The sequence below is a fragment of the Megascapheus bottae genome, chromosome 16 (assembly GCF_031878675.1).
Source record: "Megascapheus bottae isolate mThoBot1 chromosome 16, mThoBot2.hap1, whole genome shotgun sequence".
In the NCBI taxonomy this organism is placed as follows: domain Eukaryota; kingdom Metazoa; phylum Chordata; class Mammalia; order Rodentia; family Geomyidae; genus Megascapheus; species Megascapheus bottae.
This window is the reverse complement of record NC_143524.1, coordinates 21,418,015-21,440,614: the sequence shown is the minus strand read 5'-3', so window position 1 is coordinate 21,440,614 and position 22,600 is coordinate 21,418,015. Positions and strand designations below refer to the sequence as shown.

General features: G+C 44.1%; 1 protein-coding gene across 2 annotated transcripts in view; it reads left to right on the top strand.

The window, feature by feature from the left end:
- The window catches only part of Kiaa1549l (KIAA1549 like), a 216,710-nt gene extending 197,698 nt beyond the window's left edge, over positions 1–19,012 (top strand). For both annotated transcript variants that reach the window (XM_090347909.1, XM_090347908.1), the window contains exons 18-22: positions 4,909–5,259; positions 8,917–9,014; positions 11,219–11,367; positions 13,060–13,211; positions 16,949–19,012. In XM_090347909.1, the coding sequence (XP_090204035.1) occupies positions 4,909–5,259; positions 8,917–9,014; positions 11,219–11,367; positions 13,060–13,211; positions 16,949–17,230 (1,032 nt within the window). In that variant the 3' untranslated portion in view covers positions 17,231–19,012. The remainder of the gene's footprint in view (positions 1–4,908; positions 5,260–8,916; positions 9,015–11,218; positions 11,368–13,059; positions 13,212–16,948) is intronic.
- Positions 19,013–22,600: the final 3,588 nt, after the last annotated feature.

Genomic DNA, 22,600 nt, shown 5'->3' with positions numbered 1-22,600 from the left:
ATTTCTGGCAGCTGGGTCAGAGTAGATTTTTATTTTTATTTTTCTCATTTTGCTTATCCCTGGATTTCTTTTTACCTTGAACAAACATTCCTTGATTTTTTTAAAGAATTTTTTGTTAAAGTATATCTTGATCATTTATAAAAAAAATAATGTTAAAAAATAAGCCATGTACCAGTGCTAGCTACTCAGGAGGCTGTGACCTGGAGGATCAAGAGATAAAGCCTGCCCAGGCAGGGCTGGGAGTTTGGCCTAGTGGTTAAAGTGCTTGCCTAGCATGCATGAAGACCCGGGTTCGATTCCTCAGTACCACATATAGGAAAAAAAAAAAAGCCAGAAGTGGTGCTGAGGCTCAAGTGGTAGAGCTCTAGCCTTGAGAAAGCCCAAGGACAGTGCTCAGGCCCTGAGCTCAAGCCCAGGACTGGCCAAAAAAAAAAAAAAAAAAAGCCTGCCCAGGCAGAAAACTCTTCCAGATTCCATCTCCAAGTGCTAGACTGAAGTATGGTTCAAATAGTAGAGTGCCAAGGCCCCCATCCCTCTGTCTCTGTCTCTGTCTCTCTCTGTCTCTGTCTCTCTCTGTCTCTGTCTCTCTCTCTCTCTCTCTCTCTCTCTCTCTCTCTCTCTCTCTCTCTCCACTAGTGGCTCATGCCTCTCTATAATCCTGGCCATCCAGGAGGCTGAGATCTAAGGATAGTGATTGAAAATAAGCTGGTGAGACTCTTATCTCCAGTTAACCACAGAAAGCTGGAAGTGGAGCTGTGGCTCAAGTGGTAGAGCACTAGCATTGAGCACAAAAGCTTAGGGACAGCTCCTAAGCCCAGGAGCTCAAGCCCCAGGACCAGCAATATATATTCTTTTAAATATTTATTACCTTTAAGTAGTTCTTTAATGAGTTGCTTCTTAACAAAGCAGTTTACGAATACAATGCCTGTTGACTAATGTCGTCACCCTTTCATCATTCTCCCCAATCCCTCTCTTCTCCCCTCCCTTCAGTTTTCTTAATTTTGTAGGATATGCTTTGAATTTTATGACCTCATTCTGAGCCCTTCTTCTTTCATTCATCTTCAGAAATATATTCTTTATCCCACCCTGATATGATTCCTGACATTGTACCTAAGCCAATTGCCAACTAATATTGGAAGGTTCTGCACTCATCTACTCAGCAAAGAGGAGACTGTGTGTATAAATGGATCTCTGTATGCATTGGGGTGTATATATTGGATCCGTCAGAATAAACACATATGTGCTAGATCAAATCTTCTACCAGCTACGCCAATATGGGCAACATATTCTTTCAATGCCTTGATTTTCCCATCTTCAAAATGGAAATAATTGTATTCGGTAATACCATCTCCTAGATTATTATGAGGATTAAAAGAACACACACACATATATATATAAGTAAACAATATTTGGTATATAAGCTACCAATCAATGTTAGTTAATACTATTGTTGTTGTTATTTACCTTCTGTAGGAGTCTCCTTCAATGCTGGGTCATGGTTTTGTTAATTTTTCTATTCATTACCCCAACCAAGAAGACTCAGCATTGAAACTAATCAGGTAACAAACCTATATGTCATAGGTATAGGTGGGGAATGTTTCCTTTGTGAATACACATCAAATTATTCCAAGGAGGATGATAATAGGAGAAAAATGGCACCTTCTAGAGAAAATAGGAAATAGTAATATCAGGGCATAGTTCAACTTTCCCATATAGAGGTGAAGAATCTGATGCTTATGTAACTTGTGTATGTATCATACAGCTTATTAGCACTGGAGGAAATGTGTTAGGGAATGTAGCTCTTTCTCTTAACTACAACTCCCTCCTTGAGGAACTGGACTGAAATTTTAAACTCAGGTCCAATTCATAAAGCGTATTGAATATCAACCTCTTATGTGAGGCTCCTGAGAAACAGAGGTGCAGCGGGCAGGAGTGTCTGGTTTTGTTACCACAATTTTAGGACAAAAGCCCCCAGTTCTGTGAGTCCTAACAGACTGAACTTCATCACCCATCTGAATACACCAATTAAAGAGTAGCAGCAAAGGTCAGGAAAAGAAAATGTAATCAGGGTGGCCATGTTGGGAAGAACAGGCAAAGGATTTCGGTGACTGAAAATCCATCTCCAGGGGATTTCTGAAGTTTGGGGATTTTATAGAAAGAGAAGCACGGAGGGTATTGGAATGTACATGGTGGATGGGTCATCATCTCAGGTCTGGTTCTGAAAGGGTCTGGCAAATTGTTATCACTGATATTTGAGGACATCCATCGTGTTTCCATGATTACTCTGGTACCACTGCTCTGAGTTCAGCCTTACCATCGGGGTAATTTATCTTATCTGGGAGGTGATCTGTCCATCAGGGCTCACTGTGGCTTGAGGGAAGTGTGTTCTCAATCAGCTCTGTTGCTCCTGGCATCCAAGATGACCACACAAGCAGGGTACAGGAAATGTTAAAGAGGCAGAGAGAGGGCGGGGGGAAAGAGGGAGAAACAGAGTCTGCTAAGCCTATGACCAGTACCCTCCTTCAGAATAGGGCAAGAGAGACATTAAAGAGCCCAGACTGCATCGAGTAGCTAGTCTTGCTTCACTATGTAAATCTGAGAATAGTGGGACATCTCTTGAGCTATTGTGTAGAGGTGGTGCTTGAACCTCATGTCTCTGGACCGTGTTGTTAGAAAGAGTCTCCCATGGCAAATGGAAATGCTGTGGGAGAAGCAGGGGTCAACTTCTGCTGGAGTATTGTAAGATGCATGGCTGTGGAAATCTGGAGAAAATATCTCCATTTTCCCACTAACCAAACCCACAAAACTCCTCCCTTGCTTGCTACCCAGACCCCTGCCAGGGATGGACTGAGAGAAAAGGAAACTGTCTTGAAAAAGTGCCCTTTTACTCTGCCTGAGGCACAACTATAAATGTACATGCTAATAAGTCCATCAATATAAAGGAAATGCACAGGACAGTGTAAGGGTGGGAAAATCAAGGCTCAGCCCCTCCCTCCCTAGGGGCTAGTTTAGCACGAGGCATCCTTTATGTCCAAGGAGTCTGGGATACAGGAGGAAGAGACACAGGTGGGCAGCGGCCAGCATTGAGCAGGATCAGAAGCTGGGAAATACCAGCTCTGTTGTGGACTGTCTCTGGGAGACTTTTGCACAAGTCACTTCACTGCTCCAGCCTCAACTTCCTCCTCTGTAAAATGGGGCTTGAATGAAAGCCCTCCCAGGCTCTGGCATTCTTTTAGTGTTTTCTGCATTGTGAAGGAACATGAGTTCCGAGGTTGTATTCACTAATAGGGATATTCCCAGGCAAAATCTCACCAGGCCTATTTGCTGGCCTTCAGAGAACATTTTTCCAACAGAGTGGTCTCAAGTCCCTAAAGAGTACCTAGCAGGAGAAGAGCCCAGTGTGCCATCACTACCCACATCCACAAGGGACTTGGAAACAGCCAGACATGACATAGGCTTTGGTTCTTGTTCGTTATCCTGAGAGTAATTTTATGTTCTATTGCATGATCTATTCTTGCTTGGGTTAGTGTAAAAATAATTTGTAATTGTTTACTGTAAGTCTAGACTAAAAGCTTGATAGACAACCCTACTTTTGAACAATATAAGCCAAGTCTGCAGCTGAATGAAATTACAGGAGATGTCTAATTTCTTTGGCCTGATTTCTCCATTTCTTTTCCAATAAACATATGTTAACGCTAAAGAAAATTAAATACCTTTTAAAAACTCAAACTATATCACAGTTCTGACCTTTGTGGATAGTATTCAGGGAAGAGAGACCTCTGTATGAACGAACTCCCTTGTGACATTTTCTTGCTGTGCTGTTACACATCTAAGCACTTTATGCATATTAATTACAGGAGACTATGTGCATTTAAATGAGGAAAACACAATAATAATGATTATGATGATAACAGTAACTGCTGTTGTTGTGTTTTTACCCCCTATGCCACTGCTCTAAAACTTCATATGTATGTTTACTTCATCCTTATAAAGCCCTTTGAGGCATTATTAATCCTTGCTTTACTAATGAGGAAACTGAAATACCATGAAGTTAAAGCAGCTTTCCTAGTTGGAATGTTTTTGTTGTTGTTATTTTGCCAGGCCTAGGCTTGCGCTCAAGCTTGGGAACTGTCCCTGAGCTTCTTTAGATCAAAGCTAGGGTTCTACCATTTGAGCCACAGCTCCACTTCTGGCTTTTTTTTTTTTTTTTGGCAGTTTACAGTCTCATGGACTTCTCTGCCTGGGCTGGCTGTGAGCTGAAATCTTCAGATCTCAACCTCCTGAGTAGCTAGGATTACAGGTGTGAGCCACAGGTGCCTGGCTAGAATGTCTTTCTAACACCCTTTCAGCTCCTTGGCTTACCTTTTAGACCTGGCTCTTGCTGGGGCACCTGCTAAGGGGCAGCCAGCGACATCACGGGGACAGCCCCTTGTCTCCTGCTTTTTACATTCTTGTGTCCTGATCTCTGTGCATGGCCAATGTAGCAGAATGAAGGCCCCAGACAGGCATTGCACATGACAGGGGCAAAGATACCTCAGAACACAGAGTAGACATTCACTAGTGGGCAAATGTATATAGGCTGGCATTCTAAGCAGACTTCCTGGCCCATCTTATTACCAACCTCAGGACTATAGCTGTTCCCTGAAAGAAAGGGCCTGCAAGGGGAGGTTAGAACCATGGATCTCAACCTTGAGCAGGCATCAGAATCTCCTGGAGCACTTATTCAAGCCCAGATTGCTGGGCCTGAAAGCAGAACTTCTGGTTTATTTCCATCTCTTCTTGTATGTGGATTCCTGGGTAGGGCGCAGACATGTCCTAACAGTAATCCCGGGAATCTTTTGGAAGGCATCACAAGCCACCTGATAGGAATTTAATTAACAGATCACTGTGCTTTGTTTGGTTCCACAGACGGAGCCAGAAATCATAGAAGAAACCAACGTGGACAGAGTTCACGAGCCCCGGGGCTACAGCCGAGCGAGGCAGGCCAAGGGCCACTCCGAGACCTCCACGCTGAGCTCACAGCCGTCCATTGACGAGGTCCGGCAGCAGATGCACATGCTGCTGGAGGAGGCCTTCAGCCTGGCCTCTGCCGGCCACGCGGGCCAGGGCCGCCACCAGGAGGCCTACGGCTCGGCCCAGCACCTGCCCTACTCTGAGGTGGTCACAAGTGCCCCGGGGACCATGACACGGCCCAGAGCCGGGGTGCAGTGGGTGCCCACCTACCGCCCAGAGATGTACCAGTATAGTCTACCCCGGCCGGTAAGTCACAGGTCCGGCCTCCTGGCTGCCATCCAACCAGCTCTACCTCATGGGTTCTAACACCAGACTTAAAGCAGAGACTTCTAGCCAGGTACTGATGGCTCACACCTGTAATCCTAGCTACTCAGGCTGTCCAAAAGTTATCTTGCCAATTGGATGTGCAGACTCAGGGTCTCAATACTAGATAGATATTTTGACTCCATTTTCTGAGATGTGAGTAGAATATTTTTCAAAGATACTTTGCAATATTTTATTTTGATTATGGGAAAGCATACATAATATAAAATTTACCATTTGTTTTCACTCAAGACTAGTGCTCTTCTACTTCCCCATTTTAATCATTTTCATTGCATTAATATATTAGATACTCTAAACATGCTAAATATGTCCCCACTCTCACTCGGCTATCTCCAGAACTCTTCTTATCTTGGAGACCGGTACTCTGTATCATTAGAAGACAGGTCTTTCTTACCTCTCTGTAGCCCTGACAATCACATTCTCTATTCTGTCTCTGTGAATGTGACTAAGAAGTTCATCTAAATGGAATCAGAATATCTGTCTTTCATTACTGCTATATTACACTTAGCATGATGTCCTCAGGTTTCATCCACATGGCATGCATCACAATTTCCTTATTTTTTTAAGGCTACGGTTACAGGAGTAAGCCACCAGTGGCCAGATCCCATGGTATTTTTGTTCATTTATTTGTTCCTGGCCACTTGATTTGCCTCCATTGTAAATAGTGCTTCTGTGAACAGAAAGACAAGTATCTCTAATTTCCTTTTTTTGTGAGGAGGGGAGATTGTAGCCAGAAGAAGAATTGCTAAATCATATGGAATTTTACTTTTAGTCTTAGAGAAATTCTCACTCAGCCTTTCCAATTTGTCATCTTCAAATACTTTCTTGTGTCAGTCATATTGAAGTTTTCAAGATTATAGTGTTCTACAAAATTGGTACCTGCCTCTTTCAGAGGAGAAGGAATTTCCTCCATGAGATTTAGAAAACACCGTCAGTATACCAGGTTTGTAAGCACCTCTCCGAGAGCTCTCTTCTGAACGAAGTCACCAAGTCACCAGGCCTCATTTTGTGTTTACCAACCACGGCTTCAAGCTCCTTGGCCCACCCTCTGATGACTATGTTTGTGAGCTGTGTTCCCCCAGCCCAAAGTAGCATGATGCTTCCCAGCTGAATGGTCCTAGCAGCTGCCACAGAAGGATCACACTCTTCTGTCATACAGTCCCAGGGGTGAGAGGGCTGGGGTGAGGAGGAAATGCTATAACTCCTATAACATGGATAGCACAATCCTGGCACATGTTAGGCCCCCAGTGCTAGTGAACTGATGTTAATTGCAATACTGGCATCATGCATAGTGTATCAAGTTATTTGACCAATGCTAGTCAGCAGAGCAAACCATCCTTCCCTTGGGTTCATTCTATATAGAAACATCCCTCTCCCCCAGTCCAGATATCCACTCCCACCCCATTACTCTTTAATATCACAGAAATGTTGCTTCTAGTTGAAGACAGTTCTCAAGGGTACCTGGGGTCCTTTGACTAAGATAGACTCTGGGAATCTATGAGAGATCTGAATCTCCAACAAAAAAGTTCAGATGACCAAGTCTTCGAAGCAGTGCAGGCACAAAGATGCCATACCCTATAGCCATTACACCTCGATTCAGGAAAACAAAACAAAACAAAACAACAACAAAAAAAACAGTCTGAATTCATCGTGAGACATGTGAAGACTTAAGATAGCTCATTTGGTATAATTGGGGCTTAGCAGTTGTAAGAGAAAGGGCAAAAACATGAACCTGATGCATTTTTAAACAGCACCATCACAGGCCATGCACTCGTGGCGAATACCTAGCTACTTAGGAAGTGAAAATCAAGACGATCCTAATTCAAAGCCAAACCCTAGGTAAAACATGTTTACAAGGCTACATCTCAACAGAAAAGAATCGGGTGTGATGGTGCATGCCTGCCATTCCCAGATCCAGTAAGAAGGAGAAATAGGAGGATTAAGGTTCAGTAAGTCCCTATCCCACAACTAACTAGAACAAAAGACCAGAGTATGGCTCAGTGGTAGAATATATTAGTTGCAAATGTAGAGCCTTGAGTTCAAAACCTAGTACTTACTGCATGTATACCTGAGGCCACTGAAAAGGACTGAGGCAGACAGATGAACTGTAAAATCAGAATAACACTAATAATAAGGTTTTCCTGCTGGCTGACAAGTCACCATCTCCACGGTGGAAATGATTGTTCTCAACCCAAACTCTTGTGTTATGACAATGTAGAAATCAATGGAAAAGGCAGAGGCTTAGATGATAACTATGACTGTCTTCCCTTCTTCCTGAAAGGAAGAGCTTGGAGCTCTGCTGGGGGAGGGGATTGAAAGCTGGTGATTTAAATGTGCTGGTGGCTAGCCCAATGGGAAAACTGCCATGGGTAGCATGGGGTTTCTACCCTGAAGTTCAGGAATCTGTAAAGGAATCCAGCTAATGACCATTCCAGTTCTTCGAGCATCCATAATGGGTCTATGCCAAGTGGAATAAAAATACTCTATAGCCTTCCTGTTGCTGAGAGAGTAGGAGATGCTTCACAAGGTATCAGATCTAACTCATCTTCTCCAGTAGGCTCTTTACAGAAGACATGAATATTATTCAAGATGATGATGATGATGATGATGATGATGATGATGATGATGATGATGGCAATGATGGCAGTGGCACTGCCATCTGCTGAGCGCCATTGTTTACTACTAGTACACACACATTATTTCTATGAGTCTATCCATTATCTAGTAGTTCAATATTTCCTGAATAGTCACTGAGGGGCACATCTTCATTAGGATAAAATCAGGGATTTGACCATCTTTATTTTCTTTCCTCCTGTCTTAAAGACACACCAAATCTCCCTCCCTCTGAACCTTCAATAATGATTTTTTTAATACATGCTGATATATCAGGTAAGTGTGTAGCTACCATATGACCAGGATTTGAGAGCTCTTCCACTAGTTTTAGGGCATTTTTCCATGGAAGGCACAAATCAGTGACCAGGTTGTACTTGGAGACATCAGGTATTATCCTGTAGCTGGTAATTCCTTTCTTTGATTCTTGTGATAAAGAAACAAGGGCCAGATACCCAAGGCTCATACCTGTAAGCCTAGCTACTCAGGAGGCAAGATCTGAGGATCACAGTTCAAAGGTAGCTCAGACAAGAAGGTCCATACTATTCTTATTTCCATTGAACTACTCAAAGAAGCCAGATATGGCACTGTGGCTCAAGTAGTAAGATTGTATCCTTGAGTAAAAGAAGTGGGGTGCTAGGAATTCCAGGACAGCATGAATGAGCCGGGAAAAGGACAAGGAGAAAAGTGTCCTAGATAGAGGGAATACCATGTCCCAAAGCCAAGGCAGGGAACACATGGCAGGTTCTAGAAACACTGAAAGGCTCTGGAACTAGTGACCCAAGTGAAGAAGAGAGCAGTGGAGAAAAGAGAGAGAAGAGGTAGTTAGACACCACGTTAAAGAAGATTAAAGGAGCAGGTCTGAGGAAGGAAGGAATATCTGGCCCTGGCTAGTTTGCTTTCTCTGCTTATGTGGCAATCAACACTGGATTTTAACCAATCTCCTCTGTTTGCTTCTCTCATTCACAGGCTTACAGGTTTTCCCAGCTTCCTGAAATGGTCATGGGATCTCCTCCACCTCCTGTACCTCCTCGGACTGGCCCTGTGGCCGTCACTTCCCTCCGGCGGTAAAACATTCCTTTCTTGTTTTGGGAAAGACCTGATCATGTGTGAAATGGGATCTATAGTTAGAATCACCAGCAAATTTCCCTTCGTGGTCTGCCCCATTCCAGGTGTATCACCTGTACAGACAGCTGTGTCCCCAGAGACATCTTGAGTACCAGAAAGGAAGTGGAACCCACAAGGGATCCCCAACTCATGTTTCTCTAAATAGAAAACCCTCAAAAATCCATAGTCAGAAACCCTCAAGGTCAGGTAGAAGCCCCATAACCTGACTTTTGAACATGTGAAAAAAAAATGGATCTGGTTCACATCTATAAGTCTGGATGCCTCCTGGCACATTTGCACACCCAGAAATCCCTTTGTCCCTTTGTTCCTGGGGGGGTTACTGGGGGGGAGGAACATGTCTAAGTATTCTGCCCCCCCCCGACTTCTTCACTTCTAAAGCAGGGAGACTGTAGATACACTAACTGAAACATCTCAATAGGAAGCATTTATTAAACATTCTCTTTTAAATAAAGATGGGCAAGAAGCACCAAAGTTGTGAGCACTGGGAACGAATGGAATATGCCTGAGGTCCAGAGCTGAAAGAAACAGCTATGACCTGGGTGTACACAGGGCGCTATCGTAGCCTTCTCACCCCAGCCTTCCTAAGAATACTCACACCCGATCTGTGGCCTGTAGGTGTACATGTGTAAAAAACAGTGAAGAAAAATAGCTTTCCCAGAGAAGATCCTGTTTTCAGTTCCAGTGGCGTAGAATGTCAGGCTGTGTAGACATTAACCCTTGAGGTCAGTGGAGACCAGGGTGGGGTAGAGGGCGAGTGATCAGGGTTCTAGTCACTCAGCTGTCAGAAGAGTGTAGAGAACAGAACCTAGGGATTTCCTTGAAAGCACAGTAGCAAAAATATAGAACGGCATATAAACACCAAGGCTAGAGGTGATCCGCAGGCACAAGAAGGAGAAAGGAAAGGCGATACCCATACAAGCCAGCCCTCACCCACCCTCCCTTCCACCTCACGCCCTGACTCTGCAATCTGTTCTTCCCAGCCTCCTCTTAGGAAAGGGGGGAATTGCCTTCAGTTACCCCTGAGACTTCTAGGCCGGAGGGTCTTTGTGAGTCATCTGCTCATAGCCAGCATCTGTTCTTACTTCTGCCAATCACCAGCCCTCCCGTGCCCTTCTGTGCCACTCACACGCCATGCCAACACCAGGGATCACTTTCCATCCTAGAAATTCACAAAATGAAACAAGGACCTCATCTTCAAAGTGAGGTTCTCACCTCTTTCATTTTACAAATGAGGAAACTGAGGCTTAGAAGGGGGAGGAAAGAAGCCCAGGCCAGTGCCTCCTTGCCCTCTCTCCCTTGCTCTGACACCTTCTGCTTTCCTGTGACCGCTGCTTACTCTAGTAGTCAAGCTGGTTCTGTAGGCTGGCCTTCCATTTTAATTTGCCTGCCAGGAAAGGTAGATGGCAGGGATTGCGTGCTGGGGGATGGGGTGTGTCTGCTGAGCTTCTGCCCCCACCACCATGGCTTTCTGAGCACTAAGTGGGAAGATGATACTTTAAATGGACCTGTGTCTCTGATTGCCTGGGTCCTGAAAAAGAGCAGACAAGGTTTCTTATTGCTAAGAATCACCAAGTACCGACTGTCTCCTGCACCTCCCAGAGCAATGGCCTCCTACTTTTTTGCCCTAGCAGCAGCAAAAGCAGCTCCCAACATCCTCGGTGACTTTTAAAGTCAGCCACAGGAAAATCCTCCATATCTCCCAGCACCACCCCCAACCTCCCCCCACACACATAGGCATTCCAGATGGAGCCTTCTCATTGGCTGCCGATGATGTCATCACCTCCCAGGCCACGCATCCCCAGCCACCACTCAGCACTAATTGCTTTGCTTCTTTTATGTGGGTTAAGTTTTCTACTACCCACAGGCCAGAAAACCACCCTTCAGGGAGAACTGACCTTGAATAGGTAAATATTGACCAGAGTTGGGCCACCAGGAAAGCTGCTACAAACCTAGGTGCCTCATGCTATACTGGTATCTAACCTCTTTCTAGAAATCCCTTTGCTATTTGGAAGCAAGTCTCAGGGGCACCACCACCACCCCATCCCACCTCCCCAGGGTTAGAGGCAACAGCCCATTACTAAAGAGGACCAAGCTGCCAACCATACTGGCCTGAAGTGGGACCAACTTCCTCTTCCCTACCCAGGTCCACCTCAGACATCGGCAGCAAGACCCGGATGGCCGAGTCCTCAGGGCCCGAGCAGGCCCAGCTGCATGACAGTGCCTCCTTTGCCCAGGTGTCCAGAGGCCCAGTGTCAGTGGCGCAATTGGATCAGTCAGCTTTAAATTACTCAGGTAAGAAAGAGGAAGAAAGCCTGAGGGACCCCAGTTCCTGCTTCTGAGCCCTTCATCCTCCTGGCCCCCAAATCCATGCCATCAGCTGCCTGCTACTGTGAGGGACCAAAGCTACCACACCAGATCCCCTTATGACTTTACTAACCCTCACTATAAGAGCTTCTGGTTTTATTCTTTTAGAAGATCCAGGGGAAGGCTGGGAACGTGGCCTAGTGGTCGAGTGCTTGTCTAGCATGCAGGAAGTCCTGAGTTCAATTCCTCAGTACCATACAAAACAGAAAAAGCTGGAAGTGGCTCAAGTGATAGAGTTCTAGCTCTGAGCAAAAGAAGCTCAAAGACAGTGCCTAGAACCTGAGTTTAAACCCCAGGATTGGCAAAAAAAAAAAAGAGAGAGAGAGAGAGAGAGAGAGAGAGAGAGAGAGAGAGAGAGAGAGAGAGAGAGAGAGAGAGAGAGATCTAGGGGGAAAAAAATCATACTAACCTAAACATAACTATATGATACCATTTTGTCATACTTTAAAGTTTATCTCTTTTTTTGATGTTGGTCGTGGGGGCTTGAACTCAGGTTCAGGGCACCATCTCTGAGCTTTTGTGCTCAAGGCTAGCATTCTACCACTTTGTGCCACAGCTCCACTCCCAGTTGTCTGGTGGTTAATTGGAGATAAGAGTCTGAAAATTTCTGCTAGCCAGTCTGGCTTCACACGACAATCCTCATAACTCAGCTTCCTGAGTAGGCAGGATTATAGGCATGAGCCACTAGTGTCCTTCTATCTCTACAGCATTATTCACACAGCATTTTCCATCTTTCCCAGATAAAGTCTTCAAGCTGTAAGTTTTGGTTTTATTTAGGGTAGAGGCAGGCCCTGGAGCTTGAACTTAGGGCCTTAGGCTCTTGCTCAGCTTTTCAGCTCAGGGCTGACATTACCACTTGAACATACTTCTGCTTCCTGCTTTTTACTGGTTAATTGGAGATCAGAGTCTTTAAGAATTTTCTGCCAGGGCTGGCTTTAAATCTTGATCTGTTTCCAAAATTTTGCTATGACAAATAATGCCAAAATGGAACACAGAGTTTTGCTCGTGACCCAATTGTTATTTTAGTTTATACAGGCCACTCACGCCTTTTAGGCTAACACTTCAAGTGCCTAATTACACTAATTAAAGCATTTATGGTATCTACACATTTCTTTTCGGGTTTTTTTTTGGGGGGGGGAGGTGGTATTTGTTTGGTTTGGGTGATATTGAAGTTTGAACTCAGTGCCTCACACTTGCCAGGCAAGTGCTCTTCTACCAGGCACAGCTCCCAGCCCTTTTTTGCCTTGATTATTTGTGTGTGCCAGACCTAGTGCTTGAACTCAGGGCCTGGTCACTGTGTCTGAGGGTTTTTAGTTTTCTTTTTTTCTCAAGGCTAGTGCGCAACCACTTAAGGCAAACTCCACTTCCAGCGTTTTTTGGTGCTTAATTAAAGATAAGACTCTCATAACTTCCTCACAACCTCCATCCTCAGACCTCAGCCTCCTGAGTAGCTAGCATCACAGACATGAGCTACCAGCACCAGGGGTAACAGACCTGATTTACTGAGCCCTGCAGACATCCTAGCTGCCTGTGAAATGGGATTTATTTGGCTCTTTGGAGATTTGGATCTTAGAGCCCACCCTCTCTTGATCTCCCTCCATCCCATCTCCTCCATGTCAGGTAACACGGTGCCAGCAGTGTTTGCCATCCCAGCTGCCAACAGACCCGGCTTCACTGGCTACTTCATCCCAACGCCTCCCTCGTCCTACAGGAACCAGGCCTGGATGTCCTACGCTGGAGAGAATGAGCTCCCGAGCCAATGGGCCGATTCGGTGAGCTTGCTCATTTACATTGTCACCTCTCCCAAGGGATGGGGAATGGGATCAGTAGCTGAAACAGTGTTTGGTTGACTCAGCCCATTCCCACTCACCATTTGCAAGGAGTCTGTGTGATAAGACAGGGTGTTCTTTGACAAAGGAACTTGAGACTCATCACTTAGTATAGACTCCACACTTCCTAGCAAGGCAACCTTAATCATGTGCATTTAAAAATAATAAAAAGTAATAATAACTACTATAGTTTGTTGACTATTTCTTTCTTTTCTTTTCTTTTCTTTTGGTCGGTCATGGGGCTTGAACTCTGGGCTTGGGCACTGTCCCTGAGCTCTTCAGCTCAAGGCTACTCCCCCACCCCTGGGTCTGGGCATTAGTCCCTGAGCTCTTCAGCTCAAAGCTACCTCGCTACCCCTTGAGCCAAAGCCCCACTTCTGGTTTTCTAGTGATTAATTTGGGGATAAGAGACTCATGTTCTTTAGTGCCCAGGCTGACTTTGAACCACAATCCTCAGATCTCAGCCTAAGGAGCTAGTATTACAAGCGTGAGCCATTGTGCTCAGCTGTTCATTGAATATTTCTATGTGTCAGATACCATGTTAAACATTTCATTGTCTGATTTCATCTTTGTGACAAATCCTAGCAGATAGGATTATGATTCTCATGATTAATTCTTTTTGCCTGCAAGGAAACTGAGGCCCAGTTATGCTATATAACTTGTCTAAAACCACACAGCCGGTAAGGTGCCAAGATCAGAATTCAAGCCCATATCTGTCTCACTGCTTATTGAATTAAACAAATTTTTTAGCTGTAATAGTCTATAAAGTGTGTGTGTGTGTGTGTGTGTGTGTGTGTGTGTGCGTGCGTGTGTGTGTGTGTGTTTATCCTGGAGCTGTTTACTACTGTGAAAATGTCCCTTAGCTTTTATGCTCAAGGCTAGCATTCTACTACTTGAGCCACAGCTCCACTTCTGGTTTTAGGTGATTAATTGCGGATCAGAGTCTCTTGGATTTGATCTGCTTGATCTGGCTTCCAACCACAGTCCTCATATCTCAGCCTCCTGAGTAACTAAAACTATAGATGTAAGCAATCAGCACCTGGTATTCTATATCGTTGTAGAGCAAAGGGCAGCAAATGCTTCTTTAGAAAGCCTGAGATCCTCTAGCTCCTATGACTTGCTGTCTGCCTTCCAGCCATGGACGGCCTGGCGAGTCTTGGTGTTTCTCTTCATTACTAGTCAGGTTGAATAGCATGTCTGCTCCTACCTAGACTGTCACACCCAGATCCAAACCTGCCCTTGTGTGAGGAAACCCAGAAAATGCCCTAGTGGCTTATCTGCTCTCTGAATGAGAGCCCCCGAGATGGATGACAAAGGTGGCTGTGCCCAGGCTAGGCCAGCGGAACTCACAGTGCTTAGGTCATTTGGCGTGTTATTTTTAGAATGTGGATGAAATCCTAGAGTTAGGAAATGACCTTGACTCTGGTCAAGGTCATTTTCTCTGTGTTCAAACATCTAGTGTCCATACTCATCACTCTACAGCCTCAACTCAGCATCAGGCCTGTTCTCCTTGGAATGACACCATTTTTAAATTTCTTTTTTATCAGTATTAGGGTTTGAACTCAGGGGTTCTCATACTCTTCATGTTTTTCTTCAAGGCTGTCACTCTGCCACTCAAGCCACATCTCCACTTATGACGTGTTGCTAGTTAATTGGAGATAAGAGTCTTTCCCATTTGTCTGCCCAGGCCAGCTTCAGAGTGCTCATCCACAAATCTCAATCTCCCAAGTAGCTAGGAATAGTGGCCTGAGCCACTGCCTAGCAGAAAACTATGTCCAAATGACAGCATGGAATAACTCTTACAATAGTGACCCTCCTGATGCCCAATGCTTACTCCTTTGATGTCGGAAACATTTGAAAATATATGCCATTTGCATAAAAATATTTCTGAAGTGAATGTTCCATCTTTAAAAGAAGGCACCACGTAATTTGATTTGTCTTACAGAAGTGATTCCACATCATCATAATGGATGCCTCACTGTACTGAAATAGCACGCGGAAGATAAGCCCTAATGGTCTGCAGGAACCTTAGGTCAACTATATCCAAACTAACATAATTTTGGGACTCATTACCATGGTTCACCATGGCTTTCCTTTGCTTAACGTTGCTCCTCCCTGGCTCTTTCTATCGCCATTCATGTCCCCACTTCCAGGAACACACATATCCTTAAACATGCGTTTCCTAATGTGCTGTGCTATCTGCAAATGAAGCGTGTCTAAGTTCACTGGAAGTGTTTGTAAAGTTGGAGTAAATAAGCTCTAAGAGAGAAATTAAGAGTGATTGCCTGCTGTTGTCTGTGAGAGTTACTGTGTGACTTTATGGCTTTTGCTTTTCTTCTTTCCTTTCTTTATCTTCTTTCTTTTTTTCCTGTTTATTTTTGTTTCCTTTCTTTCTCTCTTTAGTTCCTTTGTATTATTTGCTTTACTAAATAGCTGGTGTCTTTGAACATGGTTTGATCATTCCAAATTTGACTCCATAAAAATCATAAAGTCTAAAACTAGTGTGTATGCATTTTAGAAAGTAGGCGCTGTTAGTTGCACTAACATGGCAGCAAGTCCTCCACTTTGAAATCTCACCCACTGTGTTCAGTGCTGAACCTTGTGCTCTGTGGGAGTCAGTGGAAGAATTCTCCAATCCTGATCCTTACTTTCAGACACTCATCAATCGGTGCTAGCTCAGCTAGGCTGGGGTCTTTGGGTTCATATCACCTAAGACACAATGGAGAAGGAGTGCAGCAAATGAAAACCTAACCTTTCTGGCAAGATAACTGGATATCCTTGAATCATCTCCATCACTGAGAAGAGAATGAGTTTCCTACTGATTGCTTTTAATGATGAGGAAGATTGGTGTGGCCTAACTGGATTCTTCTTGGCTTCCAGTTATCCTGGACTAAGACAGGGATGTTTACCCAGGCTTGGAGCAAGCCAGGCAGGATGTATAGTTGACAGCATGTGAGAGACAGTTCAGGTAGCTCAGAGAGATCAGTTTTCAGCATTAGTCCAGGGATAATGTAAAACTTTAATAGTGGTGTCAGGACAAGGCGCCAACCTTCATATAGATAGCTGACCATCCTGATACCAAAATCTACCATAAATATGACGGCATGGGCTTGGGGTTTTAAACAGATTTCATCTTTGGGGTTAGATGGAGCATCACTGATGACTAGACTTGCCCCCGTCATTTGGTGATGTCTGTCATGAGTACTGGCTAAGGAAGAAGTGGTAGTTTTCAATAAATCTTGGACAGCATGGTGGTACTACCCTGTATCTACTACAAAAGAGAAGCAGGTTATCAGCTAATTTTCCCTAATTGTCCACATCACCCTGAGGCCCTCCCTTATGGGTTCCAGCCACTAGCACCAAGACTTGATGCTTCAGAGAGAGACAGAAAGATCTCTGAGTTGGATGTGGACTTTTAACTCCAGTTTGTGCAGTTAGCTGAACTTAAAATGCAGGGTGAGGGAATGCGCCAACTTTCTTCTCAAAGGTTTGATACCTGCTGATCCAAACTGTGCTGGTTGTATGAGTGAGCCCCTCATGAATGGATTAGTGCCCTGCTAAGGGAGGTCCCCTGACCACTGCCTTATTCTTTTTGACATGTGAGTAGTCAACTAATGTTCTGTGACTTGAGCTGCCTCCTAAACCCCGTCTCTCCTCTTGTCTCTTGACTTCCTCTTCAGGTGCCCCTCCCCGGCTACATCGAGGCCTACCCGCGGTCTCGCTATCAGCAGAGCTCACCTTCCAGGCTCCCTCGCCAATACAGCCATCCTTCCAACCTGCACCCCAGCCTGGAGCAGGCCCCTGTGCCCTCCGCAGCTGCCTCTCAGCAGAGCCTAGCAGAGAATGATCCACCTGACACCCCACTGACCAACATCTCTACTGCAGCCCTCGTGAAGGCCATCCGGGAGGAAGTGGCCAAGCTGGCCAAGAAGCAGACAGACATGTTTGAGTTCCAGGTCTAATGCCTTAGCCCTGGGAGACCCTGCTTTCCAAACCCTGTGGAAATAGGCTTGGGATTTCTCACACCTGATGTGTGAGGTCTTGAAACAAACAACGAGTGAGTCTTCCTCTCCTGTTTCTATAAAGATGACCAGCAGGGCTTCTGGGAAACAGAAGAGACTCATGAACAACTGGATCTTTTGGCTAACACAACTGCTTATGGGTTACAAAGCCCCTGCTCGGGACCATGTGTTTGATATTCTATTGTGTTGAGTGTTGGAACCCAGGGTGGATTTCCAAAAGGAGACTTAGTTCTGAGAGGTACTAGCTAGCCTACAGATTCTTGTCCAATATCCCATTTTAATGAATCACCAGATGGGGGAGAATATAGCTTTATCTTTGCTGACCTCTGCATGTCAATATTTTCTGTGTGAAAGGCAATGCAGGAGTGTAAATTGAGCCCCAAGATTGGCCTCTCTCTCATTCTGCCATGCCCATGAATGCTAAAATCATCTCTAGTCTCTAAGGGAGACATTGACTCTAGCCAAGAAACTTGAGTCCCTTTGCTTTTAAAGGCTCATATTCAAAGTCAAATGAATTGGATGAAAATCAGACCCAATGGTTATGCCTATAAATAATCTTGACTCTTTTCCCCATTAATTAAAGGCCAAGAAAGAGAGAAGATGAACAGGAATGGTAAATTTGTGTTGACAGGCTTTTTTAAAGGTGTTGTCATTTTGGAAATAAGAGTATCCTGCAAGTTAGAACTCAGCTGAAACAGAATCAAGGCTAAGAGCTTTTAGGATCCTACAAAAGAAAACTTGTTATTTGTGAAGGTTTTTCTTTGTCTGCATTGAAGAGGGTCTGAAACCAGAGCCTCTCCCTTTGGGGGCATAATAGATAGATTGACTTTCACAAGACAGCCCGTCTCTTCAACCATGGTGACCAACACGTGCTGCCAAGTGATACAAAAGGAAATAGTGTTTGATTCCAGTTTTGTGAAAAAGAAAAAAAAAATGGGGGGAGGCGGGGAATGGAGGATCCATAGTCCTCCCTGGCTACAGCCTGTTTCTAGAAGCTTCTGAATGTAGAAAATCTGTTGATTTGAATTTAAATGTAAATAGCTTTGTAAACACCGTTTATGGAGTTTGTCAATTCATGGACTCAGGAGGACATTTGCTGAAAGGGCCGGTCTGCTGCCTGGTGACTGTGAGGTCCCATGTCACCTTCCTGGCATGGGCGTCCTCCTGCAGAGTGTGGGGGTACCAGGTGCTGACTGCCAAGCCATGCAGTCAGTCACTGACTTTGCATAGCAAAGGGTGAGGGGATCGGTAGTTCCTTCCCTAACTGTGGGAGCCGTGTGTGCTGTGAGGGACTTCTTTGATGTCTGTTGAAGAACAGGGTCCTGTCCTGCCTTCACCCATGCCCCATCCAGCTTCAGCTACACCCATTCCCTTCTGAGCCCATCTGTCCACTGTCCTCATGAGTTTCTTTGGTCTTTACTGAACGAGAAAAAGAAGGTGAAAATTTAGAAGTTGAGAGAAGAGTAGGAACTGAACAGATTAGAATGGGACTCAAACTGTCAAAGCACAGACTTTTCCCAAGAAGCTGTTTTTATTTCCCAATGGCAAATTGTCCTTTCTGGATTGTTCGGCGATGATGTGTCATGGAATCGCCAAACAAGTCTCTTGTTCGGATGATAACTAGGTAGTGTCTTTTTAGTATGCTGGTTGATCTTTCATAGTGTTAGCTTTTTGTTACTTCAAAAGAAATCAACTATAAATAAAATGTATTTTTGTAATTTCCATGTGTATATATGGTATATTTCTACCAATGGCCAGTTATCGTAGTCCAAAACCTAAATCAGCTTGCAGAACACTGTGGCCGGTGCAAGATTTTATCAACAGATGAACACAATGCCTAAGTCTATCCAAATAGGTATTCCATGCCCTTGAATGAACAAAGAGCCAAAGAAACTCAGCCTTCTCATGCAAATGGTGTGAGTGAGACCAAGTCAGCTACATTTTCCTGCTTTATCAATAATCTCAATGCTTTATTCATGCAATGTTCTCAACCCAGTACTTTGTCGACTTGGTACATGCCTCAAGGTGCTGCATGTAAAACTCAAGTTTCAAGACCTTAGAGCCATGGAAATAGATGTCCAGGTTTCAAAGATGATATCCACGCTTTCAATGTTCTAGTGGTTTCCAGCCCATGAGTCTACAGTTGGCAGTGGTGAATCTCCAGATGGCTAAGAGGTTAGAGCCATTGTGAATCAGTGTAGTCTCTGCAGACTCCAGAAATCTAGTCCACTGAGAAAACTAAAATATAACAGGTTAAATCACAGACTTATGGGCTTAAGAAAATCTGTGGGAGGAAAGCCTTATGTGGAGAAGAAATTAATCATATGTTTTCCCTCTAGTGGGAAGACGAGTACCATTGTTCAGTTATTCTGGGACTAAAATATAGTCCTTCTGTCAAGAGTTTCCTCACCTCCTGGAGGTGATAGATACCTGAACAGGTGACTCGGAGAAACACAGATGAAAAAACAAAACACTTCATTATAGTGAAGAGAGGACTGAAAACATAAGGGCCACCAGAATTGGCACAATGAACTCAGTTTCAACTGTTGATGCCAGAATGAAGGTCAACCACCTTGGAAGAGGAAACAGAAGCCCAGAGGAAAGGAAGCAGTCAGACCCAGGGCTGAGCCTTCTAATTCATGATCCATTTCATCATGCTGCCTGTATACTCGCTGATACATTTCTTTAAATGTGCCCAGAAGTTTAAACACTAGAAGAGGGTCAAATGAGAGACGTCATAATGTTCTTGCCAAGGAAAAGATGATTGAGTGTGTGTACCGAACTTCAAATACAATGTACAGAGGATAATGCTTTCGTGGCCCAATAAACACCTTTTTTCAGCACTGGTTTCCATAAGACTTGTCTTCATTCCTGGAAAAGAAAAGCATTTTGGCTTTTTCCAGAAAGTACCACCAAGGAGATGGTGACCTTCGTTGCTATTCTGGACTGCAGGAATGAGTTTTTCTCTCAGCAATGTGAGTCTAAACAGGCAGGCAGAAATGCTTGGACGGCTTGTCCCTGTGAGGTAGCAGGTGCCAGCCCTGCATCAGAGGAGGCAAGCCAGCACTGCAGAAACCCAAAGGTCTATTGTATGGCCTGGTGCCTGGGATCTGAGGCCCAAGCCATAACAAGATGGTGACTGTTCCCCGAGAAACAAAAGGTTGCCTAAGCAGTGGATTTTGTATAAGAATTAATTCTCTAGTCTAAGGAGAAGTGACATTGTGCATCATTTTAAGAGCCCACAAAAGGGCCTGTAATTTCTGAGTGATCTTCATAGGAAAAAGAACCAGGTGCCAGTGGTTCACACCTGTAATTCTAGCTACATGAGACGCTGACATCTGAGGACTATGGTTCGAAGCCAGCCTGAGCAGGAAAGTCCATGAGATTCATCTCCAAATAACCTTGAATAAGCTGAAAGTGGAAATGTGGTGCACACAACAGAGTGTGGCTTTGAGCAGAAAAACTAAGTGAGAGTGCCTGAGTTCAAGTTCCAGTACAGGCAAAAATGAAAAAGAAAGTAAAGGGAAAGAAAGGGGGGAAAAAAGACAAAAGGAAAAACGCTAGATCTGTAATTTTAAGAAGAAAAGCTTCTGAGAGAGTGTATGAGATTAAGAAGGCAAGGAATTTCCATTTAAATACTAACAAAAAGCACTTTTCTATTAGACAGAAATTGATCCAAAAAATTAAATACTGATTATATATAAATGAACTTCACTTTTTTTTTACATAGCACAGAGGAGCTCAAAGGTGAATGAATATATAACAGGTATTGCTTTTAAGGTTTACAAAGATGATTTGAACTCACTCTAAATTCCTCCTACCGCACTTCAGAAACCAACTTGAATTCTCCTTATAAAATATAGCCCAAGGTTCTTATGGAACTATTATAATTTAGCTTGGACTATTGACTGACTGAACCGAGGTACAGGTGTTGAAAGTTAAATTCTGTCAGTTGGTCCATTCTCTAATGTATTCAAGTCATAGGCCTTTGCATGGACTAGAAATTCATTCACGTTTGCTTCAGTGTAGAAGTTGACTGGATAAGCACTGGGACATTTCATAAATACCATGGAACAGTTGTCAAGCGATGTAGGCAGTCTCCCTCACGCATGCACTCTTGCTCTCTTATGTTCTCTTTCCTTGTGGACTTTCATCTCTGCTTCTGTGTATTTTTTCAGTCCTCTCGTTTCCCTTAGCCAGTTAACTTATTCATTAGTGCATAGATTGCTGAAAACCTATTCCACATCCTGCTCCACACAACCCTTCCTTCTCAGAACTGACCACTTTCTAACCAGCATTCCTATATCCCCTTAGGCAAATACTGGGGGGTCTGATTGGTTCAGTTCATCTACCTCTGGATGAATCTATCCAATCAGCTGTAAGCAGGGAGGCAGGGTCTTGTCCTATAGGCATCATGCTGTGGATGGACCCTTCCCTTGGGAGCTTTTGTTAGGGACTAGTACCAGAGGAAAGAACATGATTGGGCAGGAACTTCAAAGGAAGCCTCTTGCTGACTGGAATGGACAGTCTCTAGGGATACTGCCACAGAGAGGAAAGGGCCTCACTTGCCCATTAGTTGAGAATGCATGCACTTGAACCCTTGATATACTGACCTAGTCACTTCCCACCCCCATACCATTTACTGAATACTGCTGCAGGGCCTAAGAAAGCCTCCACCAAGGCCTGTTAGCAGAGTGTCTTGTTCAGCAGACAATAAATACTTGTAAATTGAATTGCATGATCTTAGCTCAGGTGCTATAATGTGGCTCACAGCCACACACTTGCATGGATGAGAAACTCAGTAAGCCTCTCAAAAGAGTCTTTTGAAACAAAATTGGTTTCAAGTGAAACTGGTATTATGGTGGCTCTGACCTTCCAGATACGAGAAGTTACTGCCCTGAGAATGGAAAGGTCGCTTTGATTTCATAGGTGAACTGTTACAGAATCCTAGCCAGTGGATATGCATTACAGTTGAAACAGAGTTTTCTGAAAAGGAAATACAATTATGCCAGAAACAAATTCTCTTAGAAGACATCCAGTTAGTGTGATTGTTTGGGTCTCAAAAATAAGAATGTGTGGAAGAAAGTAGAGGTCAAACATATTTGATTGAGAGCCATTACATAATGAAATGTAGAAATCGATTCTTTGCATTCTATGACCTTGGTCAGAATTATGTGAATGATGTAGGGAGGCCATATTGTCTTTTCCATAAATTAACTGTGACCTCACTTTCCTTCCTCTCGTCTGTTTTGTTATTTTTTAATAGCTAAACTCACTTCTACTCCCACCCAATCATTGAGTGGAGAAAAC